Source organism: Plecotus auritus, assembly GCF_963455305.1.
Source record: "Plecotus auritus genome assembly, chromosome: 3".
Taxonomy (NCBI): domain Eukaryota; kingdom Metazoa; phylum Chordata; class Mammalia; order Chiroptera; family Vespertilionidae; genus Plecotus; species Plecotus auritus.
In genome coordinates, this window is record NC_137772.1 from 95,584,535 (window position 1) to 95,611,584 (window position 27,050).

Sequence of the window (27,050 nt, forward strand, 5' to 3'; positions counted from 1 at the left end):
AATTCTGATTCAGGTAGCTTCTGAAATACAGAAAGCTTTTCTAGTCCGAAAGAACTGAATGATTTGATTGTCCTCTTAATTGGGGAAAGACAGAAACATAACCTGTCATAACCTGGTTACATGGGTATCTAGGAAAAAAAGCACCACTTCATTTCTCTCCTTCCCTTCCCCAGCCAACTGCCTATGAAAAGTGGAGCTGTGTTTTGGGTCTGGGGGAGATAGCATGGCCTCAAAACAGTGCCCGACACATTCTTTCTCCCATCCACTGCCAGGGCACTGAACTCATCTTAAGCCTAATTTAGTAGAAATTTCCAGAACATTGTGAAAAGTGTTGGAGTGAAAGGAACTGCTTCTTGAACTGCGTTCTGCACCAAAAAAAAGGCAATCTCAGTGCATACCCAGATTGTATCTGAGCCTCGTAGAGAAACTTGCTCTTTGAAAACGTTGGCCCAGAAAGCCCTGGGTGAGATTAATTCCTGTACAAAGCATGACACTAGCAGCCACTTGGACAGATGCATGGAAAGCTAGAACAGGCCAGGGGAGGCCAGGGAGTGAGCCTGGACACTCCCACTCAAGGCCTTCCATTCCTTCTGCTGTTAAAGACCAGCCAGGCTGTCACTACCAGCTAACCTGCCTGTGTAGGGAAAGACCAGCTCCCAAGTCTGCAAAGCAAGTCCTCTGGGAGGCTGTGGTACAATTGGCACTAACTGGGCACCAGCAGTGTGCTCATGGACTTGACTTTGTTACAGTTCCTATTTTTAACTCTACCAATCACCCCATTCTGTGCTGAAAGCAGACAGCTTCTCACAGACCCAACCTGAGCCAGGCTGAAGGGCCTAGGGAGTCAGGGCACTGTCCGCTCCCAGAGTCGCTCTCGAAGCAGCCACTGTCCTTTGGGGTTTTCTGTCTCGAAGTAGTCCTCCCCGGAAGATGCCAGCGTCTCCAGCTCAAAGAGCTCCGCATCCCATTCCATGTCTTCTCTGGAGAAGTTGAAGAGGATCCGTCTGGAGCTCCCCAGGCTGGAGGGAGGAAGGCAGCAGGGAGGTTACGTTGGGCTTGGCCAGTTGCTCAGAGAAGGGATGCTCTGATTTAGCCCTCCAGTGGAGGCCATTAGATATTCCCCCAGTGCTGGGCCTTGTGGAGGACAAAGCATTGTTGTTATGGGGACTGTGGATGGACCTCAGCTGGACCTCGAGCTGGGCTTGAAGGAGAAAGGTGGGTGATGAGGGCTGGGCCTCGGTTTTGATATGTTCTGTACATGGTTCATTATTATGGGAGGAAAATGCTATTTAGAAACCCCTGAATCCACCAGAGTTGAATGGCTCTTGTAAAAACAAAGAAAAACAGGTGGATGAGTGTAGATGGAACCCCAAAGTGGGATTCCCCAGTGTGGCCTGGGTTGGCCAGAACAAGAGAGCACTTACTGCTCTGAATGAGTAGGTCACAGAAATTTTGGGCTAGAGATAGTCACTGGTCTTGGGAGAGAAGGACCTGGAGAGAGGGAGGTTGAGAAATGTTGGCAAGAGGGGTCCATCCAGCAAGCAGTTCTCCACCTGAGCCTGGCCAATGCCTTTCTAAGTCAGGGGCATCTAGTCGGTTTGATGTTGGTTCCAGCTTGGTGCTATGCCCTCTTCAAACCCAAATTCCCATAGAAAATGTGCAGTACGCAGTGTGTCTGTGGTTTAGGGGAAACAAGAGGATGGCACAGAGCAGGAGGACTATGGAGGCCAGAAGGAAAGGGAGGCAGATCCAGAGCTGAAGCAACAGTTTGGAGTGGTGACAACAGTGAACCAGGCTAGTGTATATAATAGGAAACATTTTTAAACTAAGACTTCCATCCCAAAAAAATACACAAGAATGGTTTTTAGCATATAAGATGGGGGCTCAAGGCATCTTAAAAAACCATCCCAAAAGTTTGGAGGACGTGAAAACATTTAGGTTATACTCTGTGGCCCAAGCACTTACTCTTTTTTGCAGGCTTTGGGTTTAAATTTCAAAGTGCTGAATGCCCCTTCCACAGCCTTGGGCAAGTAAATGGGGTGCCTCTCAAGTCTCCTCTGAGTGCCAATGGTCCTGCGCTCCGTGCTTTTTCGAAACTGGCCGTCTGTCGTGTGTATGGTGTGTACAGCCATGTCCTCAGAGTGCCGGCGGGGCACCCGCAGGATCCAGTTGGAGTGCAAGCTGTGCTCCCGGGAGCTGGTGGCCACTGGAAGAGAGAAACAGGGGCCCTGGAAAGGAGGACTCAACATTGGGAGGAGCAGAGGCAACAGAGAGCGTGAACAGGGTTGAGAACTTAAAACAAATGCATATACACAGCAGTGAATTCCTAGGAAGGACTAGAGAACCAAGCAAAGGGGCTGATTTGACTCTGCAATTATGGTGTAGGAATACAATGGAAAATTGTGCGTCAATCAAAAATAAGAACAGTCCTGGCGGGTGCGGCTCAGTTAATTGAACCAAGAGGTCGCTGGTTTGATTCCCAAACAGGGCACATGCCTGGGTTGGGGGCTCAATCCTCAGCATGGGGCATACAGGAGGCAGCTGATTGAAATTTCTCATCAATGTTTCTCTCTCTCTCCCTCCCTCCCTCTTTCTTTCCTCCTCTCTCTAAAATCAATTTTAAAAAGACATAAAAATAAGAACATAGGTTTATATTTACTAACTTGGAAAGATGCCAATGTTGTATTGTAAATTCTTAGGTGAAAAGAGCAGATGACAAAATAGCAAAGAGATCCTATTTTTGTTTAAAAAAATTAAAGTGAGTCTGTATTTTCGTTTAAAACCTTTTTGAAAAGACATACACCAAAATGTTAATAGTGATTACTATCTCTGGGTGATAGTATTACAGATCATATTTTTTACTTTCTTCTTTATGCTTTGGTGTATTGTTTACTAGTACTCATTTGATTTACAATATGTTACTGTAGTTATCAGAGAAAAACCATAAAGCCATTTTCAAAACAACTATGAAGATGACACTTGTATCCTCAATGGGTTTTGTTGTCCTCTCACCAATGTCCTGGATTTCTAGGTTTGACTCCTGGGGAGTGGGCCGGTCTTAGTCAAGGACTGAAAGGGCTTGTGAGAGAGGAGGGCAGACAGCTGCCCTGCAGGGTACAGTGAGCTTGGAGAGCAGGAATAACCTGGGAAATTCCACAGAACTCAGTGAAAACAGAAACCTCACAGATTAAGGTCAATCAAGGCCAGAACAACAAGAATGTAATATTTTGATCATTAAATAATTAAGAACAATTTAGTATCAGTAGCAAAAGTTGATATCTCAGTGAGCCCTAAATAAAACCATCATTAATTACCTGATGGGAGGCAAGTCAAAGATTAAAAAACTGACAGTGGAGTAATGGAATTTAAAAGTGGGCTCAACTCATATACATAGTTGAATTCTTTGCTCTCCACCAGCAGAGAGCCGTGACATACCTAGATAGGGAGAAAAGTGTCACCCTCAGTCCTCACCTCGCTCCCTCTCCAGGCTCCATGCTAGTCCTGGACAAGCACCTTGGCCCTCTCTTGCCTTACACATCCTCGCGGAGTGGTGGCTCATGAGGGCCACAGAGGTAGTGCTGGGGGGAGGGGTGCAGAGAGATGACAAAGTGGGTGAAGGGTCAGAGTTGTGTCTAACAGCTGGTGCTGCCCCATGGCCATGCTAGCTCAGGGAGGATCAGAAGCTGAATTTTCAAATATAATTTGTTTGCCTTCTTTTCTTTCTTTTTTAAAAAAATTGTAGTAAAATACAAATAACGTAAAATTTACCACTTTAACCATGTTTTAGTGTACAGTTTAGTAGTGTTGAATATATTTGCATTGTTAAGTGACAGATCTCCAGAATTTTTTCAACTTGCAAAACTGAAGCTCTATACCCATTTAACAGCAACTCCCCATCTAACGCCTTCATTTAATCATTTTTCTATTACTTTAGCTCATGGGCTAAAGTGTCACCCTGTCTCAGCTGTGGCAATGGACCACAGGAAAGGAGGTTTTGCCCAAATATGGCCTCAAGTGTTAAAGGGGCAGGCTGAGGCAATGGCAGCAGAGACAACTGAAGCAAGGCACGCCCAAGAGAAGTACAAGCTCAGGGCCAGGCTCTGGCTCGCAGATGTGAGTTTCCCTGTAATGGGGAGGTAGAATTCGTGATAGCCCATCTTATAAGTCCTCTTCAGAGACTACAACCCACCCACCTTCTGCCCCCAGGGATGGCGCTCACCATCAAAGTCCACATCTTCATTTGGGGGGTCTGTCTCGGCAGTCCGTGGCCGTTTCTCTGTATCCAGCTCTGCAATGATGGAGTCAAAGAAGGCGATGGCCTCTGCCACATCCGCGCTGAACTGCGAGTATTTCTTGAGGGTTGCTTTCTGCTACAGGTGAAGGGGAGAAGAGAGACTTGCTTGAGCCAACCTCACAACGCCCTCACACAAGTCAGTCATAACTGCCAAATAGAATTAAATATTGCTGAAACTAAATGTATGTGAAGTTATAAATCTGCAGGGTTTAAAAGGGAAATTTGGATAAGTACTCTGTGGAAGGAAGGTAGGTACTCCACACCTGCATTGCTATAAGTCGATGGATTTCCAATTACCTCAAGGAGGGAGAGAGGAAGGATGAAAAGAACTGCCTCTCTTGGTCACAGATGGTTATTAACCATTAGATGAAACACTTAGTTTTTCTTTGGCCTTCCTTGCTGATAAACACCCAATTAGGCAATGATACAGTCCCTTGGGTAGGTGATGAGATGCTCACAGCAGGAAAGAGAGGACAAGATATGTTGGAAATAATCCCTAAAAATTGTCAGTTCCTAAAGTGAACAAAATTGGGCCCAATTCATGAAATAAATTGAAGAAAAATTAGTATCATTGTTTGAAAAGTATAAGAAATAAAATATATAGTTAATAAAAATACTCTGAGTGCCTAACTGGGTTCTGGACTCTGTCCTGCTTCCTTCTCCTCCAGGATCTTATTCATCATCCCAACAGCCCACCAAGGGTCACAAGTGACTGACATGGAAGTTCAAGCACCACTGTAAACTTCAAATGGAGAGCTGACAGCACAAGAATCAATGCATGAACCAGAGAAAAGTTCCCTGAGGAATTTAGAAAATAAAGAACTCAAAAGGGACAATATGTGTTAACCTGGGCTATTTTGACCATGTGTAGCGGTGTAGAGTTCTTTTGTTTTATATGGGCATTTTGGAAGTGGGATGGTATTAAAAATACATATGATTTAATTACAGACTAGCATGTTGGGAAATGTATGTACAAGATTTTGGTGAAATGTATGTATTTTGTACTATTAGAAAACATTTTTAAATCAAGAATTTTTCTCTTAACAGAAAATGTTGAAGAACCACAATATACACCTAAATAATTTTTGTTAAAAGTGGAAAGCCATCCAAATGAAGTCATCCTTCCCTCTTCACAGCCCACTAAAATAAAAGCAAGGAGGGGAGAAAGTAGAAACTCCAATGACAAAGAGAACAGCGAGAGGCCATCAGCAAAAGACAGATTTCCAAAAGCGTCTGGCAGTTGGCAAGCAGTGGAAGGAGGGTCATTGATATAATAGAGTAGAGGGCCTGGCCTTCCAGAGCTTCCTGGGTGGGAAGCAGCTGAGGAGGGGGCATTTTGAACCTTGGGAACTGAAAATGCTCCACGCTTGACAACACCAGATACAACAAGGGCTGGGAGAGGGGTGCAGGACTGATGACGGACTGTTAGAAAGTCTCTATGCACACAGCAGGTCAGGCCTCCAGGAATCCTCCCTGCAGTCAGATGACAGAAGGGCTCATCAATATAGGCAATCAATATTCTTTTATCCTCCCTGTGTGTTGTTTTTTTTTGCTGGTCCCTCTGCCTTGGTTGTCTCATCTGGCTGACTCCCATTCATCTACCAAAACTTGGCTGATATGACCCAGCAATTCCACTTCTGTGTATATATCTGAAGAAACCCAAATCACTAATTTGAAAGAATAGGTACACCCCTAGGTTCATCACAACGTTATTTACTATAGCCAAGATATAGAAACAACCCAAGTGCCCATCAATAGGCAAGTGAATTAAAAAGTGGTGGTACATATACACAATGGAATATTACTCAGCCATAAAAAGAATAAAACCTTATAATTTGCAACAGCTTGGATGGACCTACAAAGTATTATGCTAAGTGAAATAAGTCAGTCAGAGAAAGACAAATACCATATGATTTCATTTATATGGGGCATCTAAAGAACAATATAAATGAACAAACAAAACAGAAACTGGCTCATAGATACAAAAAACAGACTGATCATTACCAGACTGGGTGAAAAAGGTGAAGGGATTAAGTACAAGTTACAAAATAGTCATAAGGATGTAAAATAAAGTAACAGCATAGAGAATATAGTCAATAATATTGTATTAAGTGTGTATGGGGTCAGGTGGGTACTGAGAATATCAGAGGGAACACTTTGTAAAGTATATGACTGTCTAACCACTATGATGCACACCTGAAATTAATAAAAATAATACTGAATGTAAAAAAAAAAAAAGACTTGGTTGAGACAGCTTCTTCTCCATGGTGACCACTTTCCTAATTCTACCATCACACATAACATTTCAGAGATTGTTTTTGTGAAGTGGAAGAGAGAGAAACAAAGATTGAAGAAAGCCACACATCTGGACTGGGCCGCAAAGGAAGAATGAATATTACTTAAGAGGAATGCCAAGTGCATAGGTTTTGCATCTCAAAATCCATCTCTGCACGAAGAAGATGTCTCAAAGTCTCCAGTAGCAACTACCATCAGTGTTTGGCTTAATACAAGGGTCTCAGTCCTTCATGTGGGCATCACATTCTTTTTCATCTGGGTCAACCTACAATTGATGTAAGCTGCTCATTCCTCAATGTCTCCAGGAAGTAGACTCTGGCAATTAGCTAAGAGCAGCCCAAAGCAGTTACTTTCACTTAGAAGGGTTTAGAAGAGCCTCTTTGGTGTTTTAACTATCAAAGGCCTAGAAAACAACAAGCACACTACCATTAGTTAATTTAACATAAGCCCTTTATTGTGGCCTCTTATGAATCTCCTGAACATCCTCACAAATTAAAAAATAAACCACTTTAGCCACTGAACTCTCTATCAACATTGATGGACAAGGCCCTTTCAGCTACACTTGTTAGTTATTGCAAATATTCAAACATGTTGGTTGTTTCCAAAACTTCAAGATTCAGTATTCAAGACTCAGGTCTCTCCCCCATGCCTTGCCCTTTCTGTATGCTTAGTAGAGATTGCCTTCCTGGGCACAGATGGAGACACTGACAAGCTCCTTAAACAACACTGAAGAGTTCCATTATCTAGGTCCCACTTCTGGGGTCTCTGTTGAGTCATGCAGTACATTAGCGTTATAAAATTTGTTTCTATTAAGAGCTTTTGGATCCTGGTCTGGCTGGAGAGTGAGACATTGGGACACTCTGGTTACATTATTTGTGGCTGACCCATACATACCAGTAAGCAGTTCCCTCCAAGCCCTTCATGAAATGAGGTAGGGACATACATAAATGTAAATGAATAAATAATTGCTTCCCTTCCTTACTTAGTCCTGCCTTCCTTCCCTGTAAATGAAAGCACCAGCCCTTGACCAGGTCTAAGTGCATGGCCTGGGAGGCAGTGAAGGGATGCCTCCCACTTAACCCTGTCAGGGTGACTCTGTGACAGTCCAGCCCAATCCCAGCTGGACATCAGGATCTCCTGGGAGCTCTTAAAGAAAATCAATTTTCTCTCTTTAAAAATAGGTTTTTATTGATTTTTAGAGAGAGAAGGAGAGGAAGAGAGAAATAGAAAACATCGATGAGAGAGAAACATAATTGATGGGCTGGCCCTTTCCCAGACCAATTACTTTAAATAATCAAGTTATTCCAATGCACAGCAGTTAAGAACCACCACTCAATAGAGATCCGGACATGGAGGAGCAACCCAGGCATGCGGGAGGGACCCAGGATGGGGGAGGGATCCAGGATAGGGGAGGAACCTATGGCTGAGTCTAGCTTCTTCCGCCTTCCCATAGCTTCCACGGCCTTTCTCACCTCTACAAGGACATTCTCTTGGTCAACACTCACAGATACCACTAGCACAATGACTGCATAAACTGAGGCTCAAGGTTCAGGGCTCAGGCTAATATGACAGGAAAATCTACTTTACAAAGAGGTTGTGGTATAAAATGGGAGGTCAGTGATCAAGACCCCTGGTGAGATCCAACATAGACCTCCCTTGCTGAACTCAGAACTTTAGGTAAAAGTGTATTGCTTCCCTTCAAACTTGACGTTTTCTAGCCCGAACGTTTTAAAGACTCCTTTGGAAAGGTTGCATGTAATGCAGCCTGCAGCCTGTTGCCCCTGGTGAGGCCTGAGTTTCACAGAGCTCATGTTGCTTCATCAGCCCCACAGCAGCCCCACGGGGAAGGAACTTTCTCTGAAAGCATCTGTATTGCATTGCCGACTCCACTCCAGTTTGCCTTTCACATTTCACCTTCGGTGGCCTTAGGGTTATCTTTTTCCAAGCCTCCCTGTCCCACCCCCTCACGCTAGGCCTGTGTCTCAGATTACTTTGTCCAGATGGAAATCTTTCCATTTTTCCAAACCAAACTCCACTTACTTCTCATGTTAACTTCTGAGCCCCCAAAGCAGTTTATGATATTTTTCTGCATTTCGTATCAGCTGCTATCCTGCTGGTTTCACTTGACCTCTGGGTACCTAGCCTTCTCCAATCTGTTTTCTTCTGGGATCTGTCAGTATTTGTTTGCAAGAGATTTGGTTTCTACAAAATAAACTTCCAGTTGTAAACAACAATATTTTTTTCAGAGGGTAGGGTAGGGGGACATTCTAAACCCACCCAAGCCAAGAGGAACACCACTGAACACCTAGCCTCCTTCTCACCTCCCCTACTTGGTAACCTTCCTCACCCTTTCAGAGGGCCAACTTACTCATTGCAGCAAACAGTCCCAGGCACCTTTCCTCTATGCTCGTGTCCTGCTCCGTGTGAAGAGACACCTTCATAGCCCCAGGAAGACCAGTGGTACTTAACCTCTTCTCGGAGATACCTTTGGCAAATAACACTCACAGAAAATACTCTGCTGATAAATGCTCACTGTCAACCCTTATACGCATGAGACAAGTTGTCCAGCACACATACTCCCAACATTCTTGGTTGCACTTCTACCTCTTTCCCTTCCAAGGAACCCCAACACACCAGTGTGGCTCAGAGAGTGATGCTGAGAATTGCAGCTTCAGATTATAGTATGGGCCGTGTCAGGCAGATGAATTATCTTTGCTTCTATGAATGTCAAGCACCTATTTTGATGGCTGGTATGGAGTAATAAATATTTGATGAGTGAAAGAATGTATGTTGTATACATGCCATTACCTAATGTTTACATTTTCCAACCAGTTTGCATGTTGTTAATGTATACTTTTGGATTTAACTTGGCAAATTTTGAGAACTCTGTATTGCTTATATTTCTTTAAAAATATGTTTTTACTGATTTTTAGAGGGAAAAGGAGAGGAAGAGAGAAATAGAAAACATCGATGAGAGAGAAACATAATTGATGAACTGCCCCTCTACCCCCACATGCTCCTACTGAGGATCGAGCCTGAAACCTGGGGAATGTGCCCTGACAGGAATCAAACTGGCAACTTCTTGGTGCGTGGGACCATGCCCAACCAACTGAACCAAACTGGCTGTGCTGCACTCCTTATCTTTATGAAGTACTGATAATACTCTCTTGAACTAATAATACCTGGAAATCTGAATGTCAATATGCAATGAGTGGCCAGATTATTATGATCTCTGAACACATAATAATCTGGCCATTCAGTATGTGTATATATATTAGAGGCCCAGTGCATGAATTCATGCATGTGTGGGGTCCGGCCAGCCTGGCCAGGGGGAGGGGACATGGGCGGTTGGCCTGCCTGCCTGCTGGTCGAACTCCTGGTCGAGGGGACAATTTGCATATTAGTCTTTTATTATATAGGATATACACTGAGTGGCCAGATTATTATGCATTCAGAGATCATAATAATCTGGCCACTCAGTGTAATTGAGATAGCCTGGATTGAAGAGATCATTTTCTCTTGGATCAGCTGGGTGAAATGAAAGGCAAAACAGCTTAAATTTATTCACAAGCAATTTAATATAATTAAAAGAAGCTTTTAAGGACAAACATTGAAAGCTCTGACTAATTCATTCATTTTGCCTTCTACCATCCTTTTGATAGACTTTCAAGGCCAAGTACAAATAGATATTTACTAGTGCCTTATCCCTTTTATTTAGAACACCTAAGAAAATATGTATCCATAGTTGAATAGGAGTTTGTAGGGAAAAAATGTTAGTTATTGAAACAAGAATTGTAGATATGAGAAATAACTTGGGAAAAGATATAATCACTGAAACTTAAATACACACATACACATACCCACATACAAAGTTTCAATGGATAAGCTAAGTGGTAGGCCACAGCTGAGGGGGTTGGAAATCAGTGAAGCAGATAATGGATCTGAAAAAATCAGCTCAAAAGGATTAAAAAGAAGGGAGAAGTTTGTCACAAACTCTAGTATAACTAAGCCTGGGTATTACCTGTCATAACAAAACATTACAATCATTTGGAAGCATAGCTGCACACCTTCAGTCTTTGGTATTAGAGGTTCTAAACTCACAGGCTGATAGGCTTAGTCTTTTATATCCCAGCTTTATAATCTTCAGGTCATTTTGTTGTTAGTACTGGTAACTCCACTTCTTAAATATCATCTAAATGGTCATTTCACTTCAACAAAACACTGAGTGAAAATTTTTTTATCATTTATCAAACCGTTAGAAGCAAAACTGATAGAATTGAATTAACATTCTTGAAACATAGTATAAAATCTTTACCTCCAATAAGTGAAACATCACAATCCAATAAGAGAAGGGATAGATTTGTCAGTATAATGGTGTTGGAAAACTTTGCTACTTGGGAAAAATTCAATTTGAATTCTCACTTCCTACTACATGTCAAAATAAATTGCTGATAGACAAAAGAATTGGGATATTTTATTTTCATGGAACTATTAAAAATGGAGAAAAATGGAAAATATGCAATTGACTTTGAGGCATAGAAGGACTTTCTAAGCATGAGAGTAATGGAAGAACTATCAAAGACAAAAATTGATAATTTGACTACATAAACATCAGTAGTATTTGTACTTCAGATATGTCAGATTAAATTAAAAGATACATAATAACTTAGAGTATTTTTAACATACATGGCAGACAATGTATTCATATACTTAGTATAAAAACATTTTACATAAGTAAATAATAAATCCTTAATAGAGCCGAAAGAAAATTTCCAAAGACATAAATGGGCAATCCATTTATAAGAAACTGGTTTAATAAAATAAAAGGGTCATTCTTTGCTCAAGCAATAATCATAGAAAACCACATAAAATAATGCAGTTATATCAGTAAACTTTTAAAATTAATGACAATACTTGGTGTTGATAAAGAGCAATATGAAGGGCTTCCTCATTTGTGACAAATGGATGGATCTTGAGAATATCATGCTAAGCAAAATAAGTCAAATGGAAGAAGTCAAGAACCATATAATTTCACTCATATGTGGAATGTAAAACTGAAATCAACTAATGAAGAAACAATACAAATAAAAACAAACTCGAACACAGACAATAGTATGATGGTTACCAGAGGGAAGGAAGGTGGAGGAGGTTGAAAAGTGTAAAGGGGGTCAAATATATGGGGACAGAGGAAATTTTGACTTCAGGTGGTGGGCACACTATGCAATAAACAGATGATATAGCATAGATTTGTACACTTGAAGCCTATATAATTTTATGTCACCCCAATAAATATAATTTTTTTAAAATTAAAAAGAGGACTTTCTAACACACTGTTGATGAAAGTGTAAATTTTAAAATATTTATGAAAGCAATATGAAGAAGAATCTTAAAAAATAATTGACCTTTTATTCTTTATCCATTAATCACACTTCCAGGAATCACTGCTAAAAATGCCTTATAGACATAGAGTAAGATGTATGTACTTATAATTTTTAACAACTGTTTAAAGACTTTAAACTGTTACAATTTTTGCCATTAAAACTTGAGTTTTCAAAAACTAGTTAATGAGATGGGAAAGAACCGACAATATAAAATACTAACTGGAAAAGGGATTATAAAAAGTATATGGTATGGGCCAAATTTAGTCAGTTCATACATATACATACATTAGGATGGCCAAAATTAGCAAATAAAAATATAGAATGGCAATTAAATTTCAATTACACATAAACAATGAATAATTTTTTAGTATAAATATATACCAAATATTGCATGGACATAATTATACTTAAAAATCTATTGTTTATCTGAAATTCAAATTTAAATAGCCATCCTTTATTTTATCTGACAATCCTAATATACATATATACAAAAATACAGCAAATAAATGATTGAAATAAAATATACCTGTATATTTTATAGTCATTATCTCTGGATGATAGGTTTCTAAGTTATTTTTATTTTCTTCTGTATATTTTTCTGTATTTTACAAATTTTACCTAATGAGGAAATGCAACTTTATCATTAGAAAAAAAAATGTTTACCTAAAAAAGTGTCCTTTGGTGAGCTCTGATCCATTACAGACCGAATGTTTTAATTATCAGGATCTGATTGCATATGAATATACTCAAACTGTATTTTACTCCATTAAAAACAAAAGATAATTTTCCACTCACTGGAAACCACAGACCTATTATTTTTTCAGATCTTCCATCAAATTTTGTAAGTTTCCTTCTTAAATTATAGTTGGAGCTTCTCAGATTATTGGTTTATTGAACATCTACTATGTGCCCGAAGCCTTGCTAGAGGTTGGAGATAAAAAAAATAAATAAGACAAGGTGTCTCCACACAGTGAACTGATGACCAGTAGCAGAAATAGCAAACGAACTGACCATTACAGTGCTGTGTGCTGAGTACTGAGTGCTGGGTGCTGAGTGCTGAGTTGGGGCTCAGACACAGGGAGGAGGGAAAACCACTGAATTAGAGTGTGACCGTGAGAAATGACTTCCTGGGGAAGTGCTTTTCTGCTGCCTAAAAAAGAAAGGAAGTCAGCCAGGTGACCAGAATGTGATGGCAAGAAATAAGGGAGGAGGAAATATTGCTTCCAGCAGGTGCCTGGATTAGAAAATATAATCACCCACTTAGTGGTCTGAGAGGGGCTACAGGAATTAAATACTCTGTTATCAATCATTCTTATACTGTCCATCATCTTGTGAAAAGCTCTGTCAAGCATAATGAAATATTCTTTGTAGCTCATATTGAATTTTTACTGCCTTTCAGTTCTGCAAACCATAGACCACGGGATAGAGACTCCACCCCCACCCAGTAACTGATGCTCAAGAAAGCCTGCATTTTAATATCACTGTGTTTGCATAAAGTCTCCCCATCAAATCTGAAAAATATTTCTCAGCCATGTAAACAGATCCAGAACCTGCTTCCCTTCCCATATTCAATTATATATGGCTAATTAGGTTGAATTCAGACTCTCCTGCCATAGAGAAGAATCTTCTATTTGCTGTTGACATGGTCTAATTTCATGAAATAAGATTGCGAGGCTTCTATGAAAAATTTATTCTGAAAGCTAACTATTGCAGAATAAAACTGCTTTAAATAAAAATCAATCACTTTTGTCAGGCATTTTCCAGAATTCCACTGGTTCTTTTACAATGTAGCAGGTGAGCCCTAGCTGGTTTGGCTCAATGGATAGAGTGTCGGCCTGCGGACTGAAGGGTCCTAGGTTTGATTCCAGCCTAGGGCACATGCCTGGGTTGTGGGCTTGATCCCCAGTAGGGGGCGTGCAGGAGGCAGACAATCAATGATTCTCTCTCATCATTGATGTTTCTATCTCTCTCTCCCTCTCCCTTCCTCTCTAAAATCAACAAAATATATTTTTTAAAAAATAAATAAAAAGTAAAACATAGCAGGTGAATTTCTTTAGTTGGAGCAGTGGGAGGGTGAGGTGGTGGTGCAGCGAGGGGTATACATTTTGCAGCTAGTTCATCCAGGCAGACAAATTAGGAATCCAAGCTGCTCAGAACCAGATGACTGGTAACCTGGCCTCGAAAAATGTCCAGGCTAAACCATCTGGGCAATGTTCCATGGGGCACTGCAGCCAACCCCAGACTGCCTCCCTGGGCCAGCCTTTGCTCCATGACAAGCCTCCCTGAGGCTCTTCTCTTATGTGGTCCAGTTCTTGCAGGATGATGCTGGCTGTTGACCCGTTCACCTGGCCTTAAAATAGGAGGAGCTGTCCTCCGTGAGGGAGCATTGGTCAGTCAGAGCACAATCTGGAATGTGTCCTCTTTACCTCCCATCAATACCCAAACTAGTCAGTCATACAGAGGAAGGAAGTTCTGACACATGCTACAACATGGATGAACCTTGAAAATATTACTTTAGGTGAGAAAAGCCAGCCACAGTATGACTCCACTTATATGAGGTTCCTAGAATCGGCAAAGTCAGAGAGACAGAACGTAGACTAGAGCTTACCTGTTAGGGATGGGGGCAGGGGAAGTGGAGAGTTACTATTTAATGGATATGGAATTTCTCTTTGGGATGATGAAAAGTTCTGGAAATAGGGGTGGGCTACACCACATTGTGTATGTACTTAATGCCACTAAAGTGTACACTTTGAAATTATTTAAATGGTTAATCTACACTAATAAAAGAGAAGCACGCAAATTAACCACCACTCTGCTACACCAAGCCACACCCTCCATCCAATCAGGAACAAGTATGTAAATTAACCCAACCAAGATGTCGGCCAGCCATGGAGCTGGAGCAAGCAGGAGGCTTGGGTTGCCCCCGGCGATGGAGGAAGTCAAGCTTCTTGGCTGGCCCTGGCCTCTGCTCAAGGCTACAAAGTTTCAATTATAGAAGATAAATAAATCCCAACAAAAATGGCGGCGGCCATGGAGCTGGAGCAAGCAGGAGGCTTGGGTTGCCCCCAGCAATGGAGGAAGCCAAGCTTCCCGCCTGCCCTGGCCAGCCCTGGCATCCGCTCAAGGCTACAAAGTTTCAATTATAGAAGATAAATAAATCCTAGATACTTGCTTCCAGCTGGCCCTGGCCTCCGCTGAAGGAGGCGCTGAAAAAAAAAAAAAAAAAGAAAAAAAGGAGGGGCTGGGACCTTGGGTCGCCAGGGGGTGATCAGGCCAAGATGGGATGGCAGGGTCATTGCGGGTAAGTAGACCAGCAAGGGGGCAGTTGGGGGTGAGCAGGCCAGTGGGGAGGGAAGGTGGGAGTGAACAGGCCAGCAGGGGGGGGTAGTTGGGGGCGAGCAGGCCAGCAGAGGGGGCAGTTGGGGGTGATCAGTCTGGCGGGGGGTATTTGGGGGCAAGCAGGCCAGTGGCGGGGGGGGCAGTTGGGGGCAAGCAGGCCGGCAGGCAGAGTGGTTAGGGGCAATCAGGCAGGCAGGCAGGCAGGTGAGCAGCTGGAGCCAGCGTCCCAGATTGTGAGAGGGATGTCCGACTGCCGGTTTAGGCCCGATCCCTGTAAACCAGCAGTCGGACATCCTTCGAGGGGTCCCAGATTGGAGAGGGTGCAGGCTGGGCTGAGGGACACCGTCCCTCCCCGCCCCCATGCACGAATTTCATGCACCGGGCCACTAGTATAAAAATAAATTTTAAGTCTTTTACTTTAAAAGACTATTTTATATTTTTAAAAAATTAATAATTGTCAAACCTTTTATAGAAACACTAGAGGCCCTTAGGGTCCCTCGGCGTAGCCTGTGGGAATTGGGCCAAAACCAGCAGTCCAACGCTGCCTGCCACTCCTGCCTGCTGCTCCTGCTCATCCTGGCCCCACTGCACCTGCCACCACCACTTGGTAGGCTCGCTACCGCTCTGCTGCAGTCTCCGGGCTGCAGTGGCCAACTGTGAGCCCTGTGTCTGGCGCCCATCGGTCAGCTGAGCGACGCTCCCACTGTGGAAGCACACTGACCACCAGGGGGCAGCTCCTGCATTGAGCATCTGCCCCCTGGTGGTCAGTGAGTGTCATAGCAACCAGGCCACCGGTCATTCGGTTGTTCAGTCCCTTAGGTTTATATATATATAGACTAGAGGCCCGGTGCACGGAATTCATGCACTTAGGGGGGGGTGTTCCCTCAGCCCACCCTGCACCCACTCCAATCAGGGACCCCTCAGGGGATGTCCAACCGCCGGTTTAGGCCTGATGTGGGATCGGGCCTAAACAGGTGGTCAGACATCCCTCTCACAATCTGGCTCCTAACCACTCACCTGCCTGCCTGCCTGATTGCCCCTAACCCCTCTGCCTGACTGCCTGATCACCCCTAACCTCTCTGCCTGCCTGCCTAATTGCCCCTAACTTCCCCTGCCTGCCTGAACACCCCTAACTGCCCTCCCTTGCTGGCCTGATCTTGTCCCCTGACAGCCTGGTTGCCCCCAACGGCCCTCCCCTGCTGGCCTGATCTTGCCCCTAACTGCTCTCCCCTGCTGGCCTGATTGCCCCTAACTGCCTCTGCCTGCCTGATCACCCCTAACTGCCCTCCCCTGCTGGCCTGATCTCACCCTCAACTGCACTCCTCTGCCAGCCATTTGGTTCTGATTGGTCAGTTTCTATGCCAGTCAGCATCAAAAGCTATGCCTCGTAGGCAGCCATTGGCTCCTCACAGTTGACCCAGATTTGGTTCTGATTGGTCGGTTTCTATGCTAGTCAGCATCTCTGGACCTATAAATGGGGCCTGATCAGAAAGGCGGGGCTGATCAGCAGCCCTAGTGGAGGCCTGGAGAGAAATGGAGGCATGGCTGTTGGCCAGGCAGGGAAAGAAAGAGAGGCAAGTTCTGATCAACGGCAGACACAGAGGCTACGGATCAGACCCTGTCTCTCTCTCTGCAGGCCTCTCTCCAGGCCTGATCTGTAGCTCCCTAGGCAGGCAGTGCTGGGTCAGGGCACCGTGAGCAGGCCCAGTCAGTGCTGGGTCGCCACGGCAACCCAGCATTGACTTCCAGTCTGGTTGAGCCTTCGGTCCTAAAGGTCGTTACGACCCTGGCTCTTTATTATATAGATTCTCCTAATTCCTAAATGAATTATTTTTAGAGCATCCATGACCTCTTAAGGAACTCATTTTCTAGTTTACTACCAATATATTATGTAAAGTTCTAAAAATATATATTTATATAATATTCTAAAAATATATTAATTACTAGAGGCCCGGTGCATGAAATTCATGCACTCGAGGAGGTGGGGGGGTCCCTCAGCCTGGATTGTGAGAGGGCACAGGCCAGGTCAAGGGACCCCACTGGTGCACAATCAGGGCCGGGGAGGGTTGTGGGAGGTTGGCCAGCGGAGAGGGACTATGGGAGGGTTCCAGGGTGTGTCTGGCCTGTCTTGCTCAGTCCCGATTGGCAGGACCCCAGCAGCAAGCTAACCTACTGATCAGAGCGTCTGTCCCCTGGTGGTCAGTGCATGTCATAGCGACTGGTTGACCGGTCAACTGTCTGCCCCCTGGTGGTTAGTGCATGTCATAGCAAGTGGTTGAGCGGCCTTAGCATATCATTAGCATATTACACTTTGTTTGGTTGACCAGATGACTGGACACTTAGCATATTAGGCTTTTATTATGTAGGATGGTTTAATAGTCTTTTGGACGAATTATTCTGGGTTTACATAAATGGTAATTTGGAAAAGTTCAAGGAAGTCTAGTATGAAGAATTCTGGTTATTATCTGATAATTAATCTGAAAAGCTATACATTTATATTTAAAAGAAATTTATATAAAATCATTCAAAGAAAAGCACCTATTTTCTTAAGAATTCATTAACTGTGATGAACTTAATTGCCCATAATCTGGAGACACTAAAAAGCACTCATTTAAGAAACCATGAAGTGCTATGTTTAAAGCGGTAAATTTTATATTATGTTTATTTTTCTACAACAAGAAAAATTAAGATAAAATGGGTGATGAAAATGTCTGGAATTAGATAGTAGTGATGTTGCACAACACTGAATATACTAAAAATCACTTAATTATACACTTTAACAAGTAAGTTTTATGGCATGTGAATTAAAGCCGTTATTTTAAAAGAAAAGAAAAGAAAGCCTAGCTAAGAGAAGTGATGCTCATGAGGAGCAGTGAAAAAAGAAAAGTGAGGTAGCCCACAGACCCTCCCAGCATCATGAAGAAATTACCACGGGAACCAGAGGTGAGGGAGAAACATGCAGAGACCAATGCCAGTCAGGTCCCAGTCACGTCTTTTCAAGATGCTGGGATGAGGGGAGAGGGGAATTACAAAAAACACCCTAGGACAACTTTTTAATTTTTACAGGCATTTTTCTTTCATAGGATGAGCTACATAGTCAGAGGATTTTGACGAAATCTGGAAGGGTATGTGGTCCATCCATGCCTCTGGCATCTGAATTCTCTGCTGGGTCCAGAAGGCACCAGCAGAAGCCTCATACCACTCCCTAGGCCCCACTAAGACCTGTGCAGTGCGCACCCTTGGTTGTCCCAGCAGGGCCCTGAGAAAATGCCACCAAAACTCTGTGCACTGGTGCATTGCCTCGCTCTCCCCAAGAGGGATCACCCATGAGGACAGGGACTTTGACTTGCTCACTAGTATCTAGAATAGTCCCTGACACATAGTATATGCCCAATAAATATGTGTTGATGAATGAAGAATGAATTAATGATATATGTATTGATAAAATTGTTTCTAAAATATTATTGAGAGAATTACCAGCCACATCACACATGATTCCCTATATCAAGTTTCATATGAGAATTTAGAAATTTAAATCTTGGGAAAATCTCACTTTCCCTAAGTAATGGGTATGGTTCTTCCTCTCAGATAGTCAGAGTTTTGAAACAAGTTCAGCTCTCTTTTTATTGTAACTTCCAGAAAGTGCAGAGTTAAATCCAAAGCTCATCTATAGCAGCTGAATTAGCTGCATGATCTGCATATTATTTTGATTTTCTGTTGATGATTTTTTCTCCTGGTTTTCCAACTTCTGTTGCTACCTAATTCTGCTGGTGTGCGGCTCACTCAGATACTTCGGAGAATGAGTTGGGAAGTGTGGACGTATTACTGCTGAATGATTTGAGGACACAGTACCAACCCATTACCAAGTTCCGGTTGCGGCCGTGCTGACGCTGTCCCCCAGCTTTCTTCCCAGTGCAACAGTAAGTGGTACAAACTCAGTATTTCAGGGCTACGGACCAAGAGTAAAAGTGGAATCAGAGTTAGCCCTGTGAAGAGAAGGTGTCAAGAGAGTGGGATTTTACTCATGGATTGTGGAGAGGAGAGGGCCTAAAGCATGCCTTCCTATGGTGCTTCTGGTCCAGGTATCTCCCGCACAAAGACGCCCAGGCCATGCTGCCTCATGGGGGAGCTTCACCGGAGCATGGAATCCGTGCAGGGGGAGGACTCTGCTGGCCCAGCTGTGCGGGGTGAAGCAGCCTCATCTCATCCTGAGGTGCAGGCTTCCGCACCTGACATATTACACAAACTCAAATATGTTTTCCAATGGAAAGGTGCCATGGATACATGAACAGGAGTGTGAGTTCTGGTATGATAGATGCTGGCTCCCTCTTCATCAGGTCACAGCCTTACAGAAAGCACCTGATGTCTCTGAGCCCCAGTTATTTCATTGGCAGTGTGGGGCTAGTACTCAACACATCGGGTTTGGAAGATGATTAGAAGTCAGGAATAACTTCTGATTGTTCCTAATTGTGCCTGGGTTTCAGCACAGGAGCAGGGGAGGTGGGTGTGAAGGAGACCCCACTATTCCTCCTCGATGGCAGAAATACCCCAGGCACCCAGGGCAGGGGATCTGGTGGCCTTGCCCTATAGGTTCAGAAGCTCCAGGACTATTTCAAATATGCCATCCTTCCTCCACATGAATTTTGCTCTGCGTTGGAAATGCTAACATTTGGTCATTTAAACAATGAGTCCCAAATTGCACCCCATGCCCAACACTGACACATAACTCCTCAGATATGAGATGTTTGTTTGGTTTTATTTAAAATGTTGCAAAAAGTGTGATTTATTCATTTTTGTAATTCCATCTTATTCTGACGGAGGAGCAGATTGCCCAGGGCCTGGCCAGGACCCGTCATGGTCATGCAAACCAGGCTTACTTCACTTCCTCCTTCCATCACCCCATGTAGGTGTCCTTCCAGGCTCTCAGCATTTCCTGGGAGTGAGGCTAACAGACGCCTTGGCACCCTAGTGCATCATGCCTTCCTTAGATATGTGTCAGCATTTCAACAGGACCTGTTGGAATGCCTCACTCCAGGCTGTGAGAAACTCTGAGTCTTGCCCCAGTATTGGCTTGTAAAATCAATTTAGTGGGTCATGACCAATATTTAAAAATTAGTACAGAATACTTTGAAAAACATCAGAGTACCAAACAGAGAACTTTTGTTTCGGTTGCATGTTTGGTAAACTGGATCAACATCTAAAATTTACTTCTTACTGAGAGTTTTAAAAGCCATTTAAAAGCCATTATTTTTCCCCCCGAAAACGAAAGACGGAGGTGGCCGAGAGTTCCTACTACGAGGGAGGCCCCCCGGTGCGGCTGTTTTAAAATCATTTAAAAGCCATTATTTTTCCCCCCCGAAAAGAAACAGGGGAACTTATGTTCTGTTGATGGTATTTATGGGGAGGGAGGAGGGAGGGAAGGTTCACCATGGTGTCCAGAACCACAGGGAACACTGCTCACTCCCTACATGAAGGCCAGCTCGCCCATGATCGAAAGACAGCAGGCTTTTCATCTATAAAGTACGCATAAGTGACCAGTAAGTACTCACCACTATGCTCTGGGTTAGAAAAATGACCAAGATACTGTTTTAGCTTCATCATGCTCACTGCAGTTCACCAAGGGAGATACACAAGCTAACAACCACAGTAGGACATGATAAATGCTAAAACAGAGATGTGTTTAGGCTAATGTTTGAGAAGAGAAAAGGCTGATTCTATAGAGGGGTGTATTCATTTTCTAGGGCTGCTATTACAGAGTACCACAAACTGGGCAGCTTAGACTAACAGAAATGTATTCTCTCACAGTTCTGGAGGCCAGAAGTCTGAGACCAGGGTGTCAACAGGGCTGTGCTCTCTGAAAGTCTGGGGAGGGAGGCCCTGGCCCCTCTCCCAGCTTCTGGCATTCCCTCGGCGTGTGGTAGCATAAGTAAGGTCTTCACACAGCATTCTCCCTGCTGTGTGCATGTGTCCCAATTTTCCCTTCTTATAAGAACACCAGTAATGTTGGATTAGGGACCCACCCTAATAATGCGCCATCACCTTAACTAACTAATTACATCTTGATCACACTTTCCCCCAAAAAGTTCACCTTCTGAAGTGTTAGGATTGAAACATGATTTTGCGGAGACAATTCACATAACTGAGGGTCAAGAAAAAATACATTGTTTTCCCTAAACCTTGAACATCATTTCCCACCAATGCAGAAAGGTGATGACATTCCAGAAGGAAGGCGCTCTCCTGGGCCCCTGTCCCTGCTGTGCAGAGAGCCATGCAGGCACAAGCCGCCTTGCTAGCCTGCCCACCGAGGACAGGCAGCCTGCACCCGATGTTTCTCAGGACGCCAGCCTACAGCTCTTGCTTTAGGAAGGATGAGGAGAGCCATTGTCTACAGGCTGCGCCTTACATTCCTGAGTCAGTAAACACTGAGCTACTGAGTATGTGCCAGGTCCTATCACAGGCAGGATCTTGCTTCCCCTTCACAAGATGGACTCACTTCCATGCGTGCACCACCAAAACAGAAGCTCAGAGACGAAAGGCAACTTGACAAAGGCACACAGCTTTCACTTGTAGGTACAGAGTTAAAATTCAGGCCTTGTTCTGACTGACTTCGAAGTCCTTTTTAAAACTCTTTCTGGTCACACCATGGTAAGAGGCAGCTCCTGAGGAAATCATACACTGCCCTGTACTTGTCCACAGCTGCTCGCTCTGCCTCTAACCCTCTCTCTGTCTTCAGACAGCCGGACCAGGAAGGGAACAGGGAGGGGAAGGGAGCTCCATTCTTCAAAGAAAGGACTCCATTCTGCAGGAAAGCGTAGTGCCCAGAGGGACCTTACCAGAGCCTAGAACCCCAGGACATTCAAGCTGAAAGGGAGTCCAGAAGTCACTGCAACCCCCTCTGTCATCAGAAGTGGCCCCCCAAACGGGTAACTGGCCCACAAACCTACAGCTAGCTGGCACAGGCTCAGTACCTGGACCTAAGAGTAGGACCTTTGTATGGGCCCCAACATGCCATACTTTGGGAGTTACACTGATTATTTAAGCTGCTCCCACCTGGGATAGAGTGCAGACGGTTAAAACCAGTTGAATGACCAGGCCGGGAGGTTTGATAGTGGGCCAATCAGTCACTCAACATTAATGGGCTTGCATGACCCACAGGGCACGCTGGGAGCCAGCCAGGATGTGGGAAAGACAGGCCTGCTGTGAACCACCAGAGCCCCACCTGCAGGAAAACGATTGATGGAAATATATAACAAAACAGCCTCAAACCTCAAGCGTTAAACAAAAATTTGAGGAAATACAGAAATGGGGGTCCTGTCAGACTCAGGAGCCACTACCCCCTTGTCTTTCGGTATCATTGAAATGCTCAAAGAAAGGTACTGCATACAAAGGCTGGGACAGGTGAAAATGACCAGATAAATGCACGTTATTTCTTCCACTTAGTTCCTGCTCAGTCTGTGTGGTCTGCAGCCTCCAATGCCCAGTAAAGCCGTCTCTCTGTGGCGGTGCCCAAGTCCCACAATGCCTGGGTGCCGGTCCTGAGGGAGCAACGCCTCCAGTTATTTGATTCATACGGGGCTGAACAGCTAGAGATTCGAAACATCTTGTTCATACCATTTCACTGGAACTCTTAGATGTGCTTGCAGTAATAACAATAACAGCAATCATTTGTTGAGAAATGATTTGCTGTCACTCAATCACCATGAAAGTATGATCTCATCCATGAAATGGGCGGCAAATGACAGCGTCCCCCTCCACGCAGTACTGCCTGCCACCACAGCCCAGCCCCCTGCGCGGCACCCCGCGCCACCGCGAGCTGCGCGTCCCCTGCCTCCGCGCGGGAAATCAGCCAGGGACCCGCCGCTCTCCCCAGGCTGGGAGGCGGCCCTGCAGAGCTCTGAGGACAGCTGAGCCGCCGCTGGGAATGTGTGCGTTAACTAAGCTGTGCCTGGACAAGCCAGTTTCCAAACTGCGATGGCGGCTCTTGGAACCACTCTCATCTCAGTTGCACTTCTCAGCGGCACTCAGGCACTCACCTTTATTTCTTTGGAGGCGGGCTGGCCGAGGGCCTTTTTCCCTCCCTTGGAGGATTTGGACGAGGTGGAGGAGCAGCCGTGGGCGCGCTTGGGCTTCAGGTCGTTGAGGCTGCTCAGGTATTTTTTCCGCAGGGCCAGCAGCTCCTGCAGGTACTGCAGACAGTCCTGGGTGCGAGAGTACATCCACGCCCGGTCGCCCTCCTGCTGCAAGTAGTACAGGCTGGTGTCCATGCTGCTGGTGCTTTTGTATTTCTTCAAAGACTCGCTGAATTTCTCCCCGTGGTCCCCAACCACATACATGGAGCTGCTGCGGATCAGCCGCACCGGGGGGCCTCCCTCGTAGTAGGAACTCTCGGCCACCTCCGTCTTCCGTTGCGGCCTGGAGTTAAAGACGGAGTGCAGCTTTCTGAGCATGGTGCTCGGTTTCTCCCCGTGGGCGCCTTCCAGCTGCCTGCGCCGCCACTTGATCTAGCTGGGGGTGGGCGAGCCAGCATGCAGGCCTCCTGTCCTCTCCTTCCAGGAGGCCTCTGGTCGCTGGAAGCCAAGGAGCGAGTGCGGGCTCAGTCAGGAGGGCAACCAGGGGATCTCTCATGGGAGTGGGTGTTGTACCCAGTAACCCAGATGCCTTAAACCGCCCAGGAGAGGAGGTAATGAGTGCCCGCTGAGCTTAAAAGCAAGTGCCCGGCTGGTTCTAAGCACCATTTGGGGCAAATACCCTCTGTGCTCCTCCATCGAGGGCCCCAGCTGGATGGGGAACGGGTGACATTGCTTTTCCTGCTTAACTATTTTCTTTCCTTTTCATTTTCCGTTTCTGGATGTGGTCTCAATTTGACTTGATCTTGGTATAAATTTGCACGTTTCCACCTTGGCTGAGCTAGCCCTGGTCCTGAACTCTTGTATCCAAAACGAAATCCTACTTTGCAAGGACACCACTCAGCTGAAAGCAGTGTGTTGCTTGAGGTAAAATCCAGTCCCCTGAGCTGGGCCAGGGTGTACACAGCCAAGGCCATTGGCAGTTGGCTTGCAGATCTCCGATAAGCTGGGGTCTGAGCAAGCATCAGAGCGCCCTGCAGGCGCCTCACCTGCCGTAACAAAATCTCTCAGCCGTCACTGGATAGCAGCCCTTTGTGGAGATGGGAGGATTCAGGTATCCGGAACACAACTTTCTGCATAAAAGCCTCAGTCAGCTGAGGGTAGCACATGTTCGGGGCAGACCTGCTATTTTCAGCTTGAGCTAAATAGACTAGTTATGATCAGACACAAGCTATTTTTTCAAGAGCATCATTTGATTACATTAGAATCTCCTGGATGTTCCCTCTAGAATTTTTTTCAGGCAAATGCTAAGCATCATTGTTGCACTCATTTTCTTACACAGTCTATTTCTTTGCTCAGAGAGCGGAAGCTTGTAAGTCTCTCGCACAGGCATTATCTTAAGCTGAGATGGATGTAGTGGAGGCTATGAGGCCCCAGAAATTGTATGTGAAATGTTATTGGATGTATGTATTAGCATGGTTTATTTTTGCTCTTTTTTTTTTTTTTTAAAGAGGAAGAGAAAAAGAGAGAGAGAGAGAGTTCGTGGTTTTATCAGATATTCAAAGAGGTCTGTAATTAAAAAGTAAATTTAAAAATGTTTATATCCTGTTCTGGAACAATAATCTTCCTTTTAGAATATAACTATAAGAGGATATTATAAATACCTCTGTACTGAGTGCACTGTGTCTGTGGCATTCTCCCAGACACCGTGGTGAGATGACCCAAATATGTGGAAGCATTTACACCTTATATTTGCAGAGTGCTTTGGGGCTGATGAAGCACCCCCACATGCATTAATTTACTGAATTGTTATGGCTTTCTTGGGAGAGAAACCCAAGGTTATTGAACCTCAAGTCACAGATGAAGAAGGTGAGCCTGCAGAGATTAAGAGACTTTTCTAAATTCTAGATCAGATGAGTGAGAAACTAGTCCTCAGACCAATGCTCCAGCTTCAAGGGAAGCTGGCCCCACTGCTCCCTGGGTGCTTTGGACATGCAAAGCCACCTGCTGCAAGCTCTCCTTGGAGGGCCTCCACCAGCCCATTTCTCTGGCTTCACGTGGGCACAGTACCTAAGCACCCAGAAGGACAAGTGCTGGCAGAATTTCTCCCTGAGGAACCCTGGAACTGTGACCACACAGCTTTCTCAGTAGCATTGCCAGTGGGCTTCTAATGAATATCACTGCTTCTTTTTGTAGCTCCCCGCATATGGTTGTCTAGTTACTGTCCCAGTCAAATGTTTTGCACCCAGGCCTCTCATCCTGGGTATTTGTAGAGATCACAGGCAGGGATGTGCCGCCCTTAATAATGACCAGCTTGAAAATGGCTCCGTTAGCCCCCTGCCCTAATAATGCCGAGTTTCCTGAGATCCTGGTTGTCCTGAATGGCCCCGCTGCTGAGAGGGCACAGGGCCAGGCATTCCAAACCCCTTCCCACAGGAAGTCAGGTGAGCACCTAATCACTTCTCTCCCGCCCGGTGGCATGTTGACTATTACTGTGCTATAACCTGGGGTAAGGGCAGGGAGACACCATTCTCAAGGCAGTCCCACCAGGCTGCACCTTCACTTCCCATAAAGAATCCTGAGTCAAAGAAAACAATATGTACACTCGTCCAGGTCTAGAAATCCCCTTGGCTGTGTCTCTGACAGGAAAGCAGGGACACAGCAATGAGCTGACATTAAGATGGAGAAGAGGCATGAAGGAGGAGGGAATGCAGAGGAAGAAGGGAAGCTGAGAAAAGGAAGAGATCTAATCATCAGTGTTGAATATTTAATGAAGAGTAAGATTACAACGTTCAACAACGTGTATCCCATGTCATGTTGGTCCATTTGCATAGCATATTGCAACATTTTGCTCTATGGTTGTGCTATGAATTGTGAGGAAAAGAATCTCCCCTAGAGACCAGCTTCCCTGTCTCAGACGCAGTGTCCTGTGCCTTTGGACCCTTGTCCAACAAAGCACAGCCTCCCTGGGGCAGAGTAACGCACGTCCCCCGGGCTTTGCCCTCCACATCTGGAGACTGAAAATGGACTAACAGGTAGTTTCACTGCCCCTGCTTACGTAAACATGATCGGAACCCCACATACCATGTGCCTATGAGCAAACAAATCCTCTGAGGTTTGCAAGGCTAAAAATGTCCTGGCAACTGAGCACAGAGAGGCTTGGTGTTCTGCACTTGCATCCTCCCTTAGAAGGCACCACCCAGTTTGGGAACTGCTGCTGATTGGAAGGCAAAATGGGCACAGCTGAGGGTGGAGGTAGGTTAACCCCTCTGGGCGAAGACTGGAGATGAATAATGAGAGACTGGGTTGGACAGAGTTGGAGGAAGACAAGACGTCATCAGGCAGTTAGTTAAAGGAGGCTTCGAGGCCAGGTTAACAAATTTGGATTTGGTTCAACTGGACTTTTGTCAGAGCTCTGGAAGCCAACAAGGCATAGTCATGTAACTTACAAAATGTGCCCCTTTGGTGAAGGACAGGTAAGCAGTCCCCATGGGCCCCTTGGCAGGTGCCCGGATATAGCGCACAGCCCATACAACCACATATGACAACCCTGACTGCTAAGAATTTAGAGCCGAAGATGGTGTGACAAATGGAATTTTAAGGAATTCCACTTAGAAACCTTAAATTGGAGCTCTGTAAGATTTAAGAAAAGTTAGGGCTTCATTTATCAATTAC

General features: G+C 44.8%; 1 protein-coding gene across 1 annotated transcript; it reads right to left on the minus strand.

Annotated features, from left to right (window-relative positions):
• Positions 1-844: 844 nt before the first annotated feature.
• LOC308245132 (uncharacterized protein C13orf42) lies at positions 845-23,756 on the minus strand (the record flags this gene model as incomplete). Its single annotated transcript, XM_080661871.1, has 4 exons — positions 845-1,019; positions 1,966-2,206; positions 4,220-4,367; positions 23,343-23,756. 4 exons carry the CDS (start codon positions 23,754-23,756, stop codon positions 845-847), a joined length of 978 nt encoding a protein of 325 aa, XP_080517997.1.
• Positions 23,757-27,050: the final 3,294 nt, after the last annotated feature.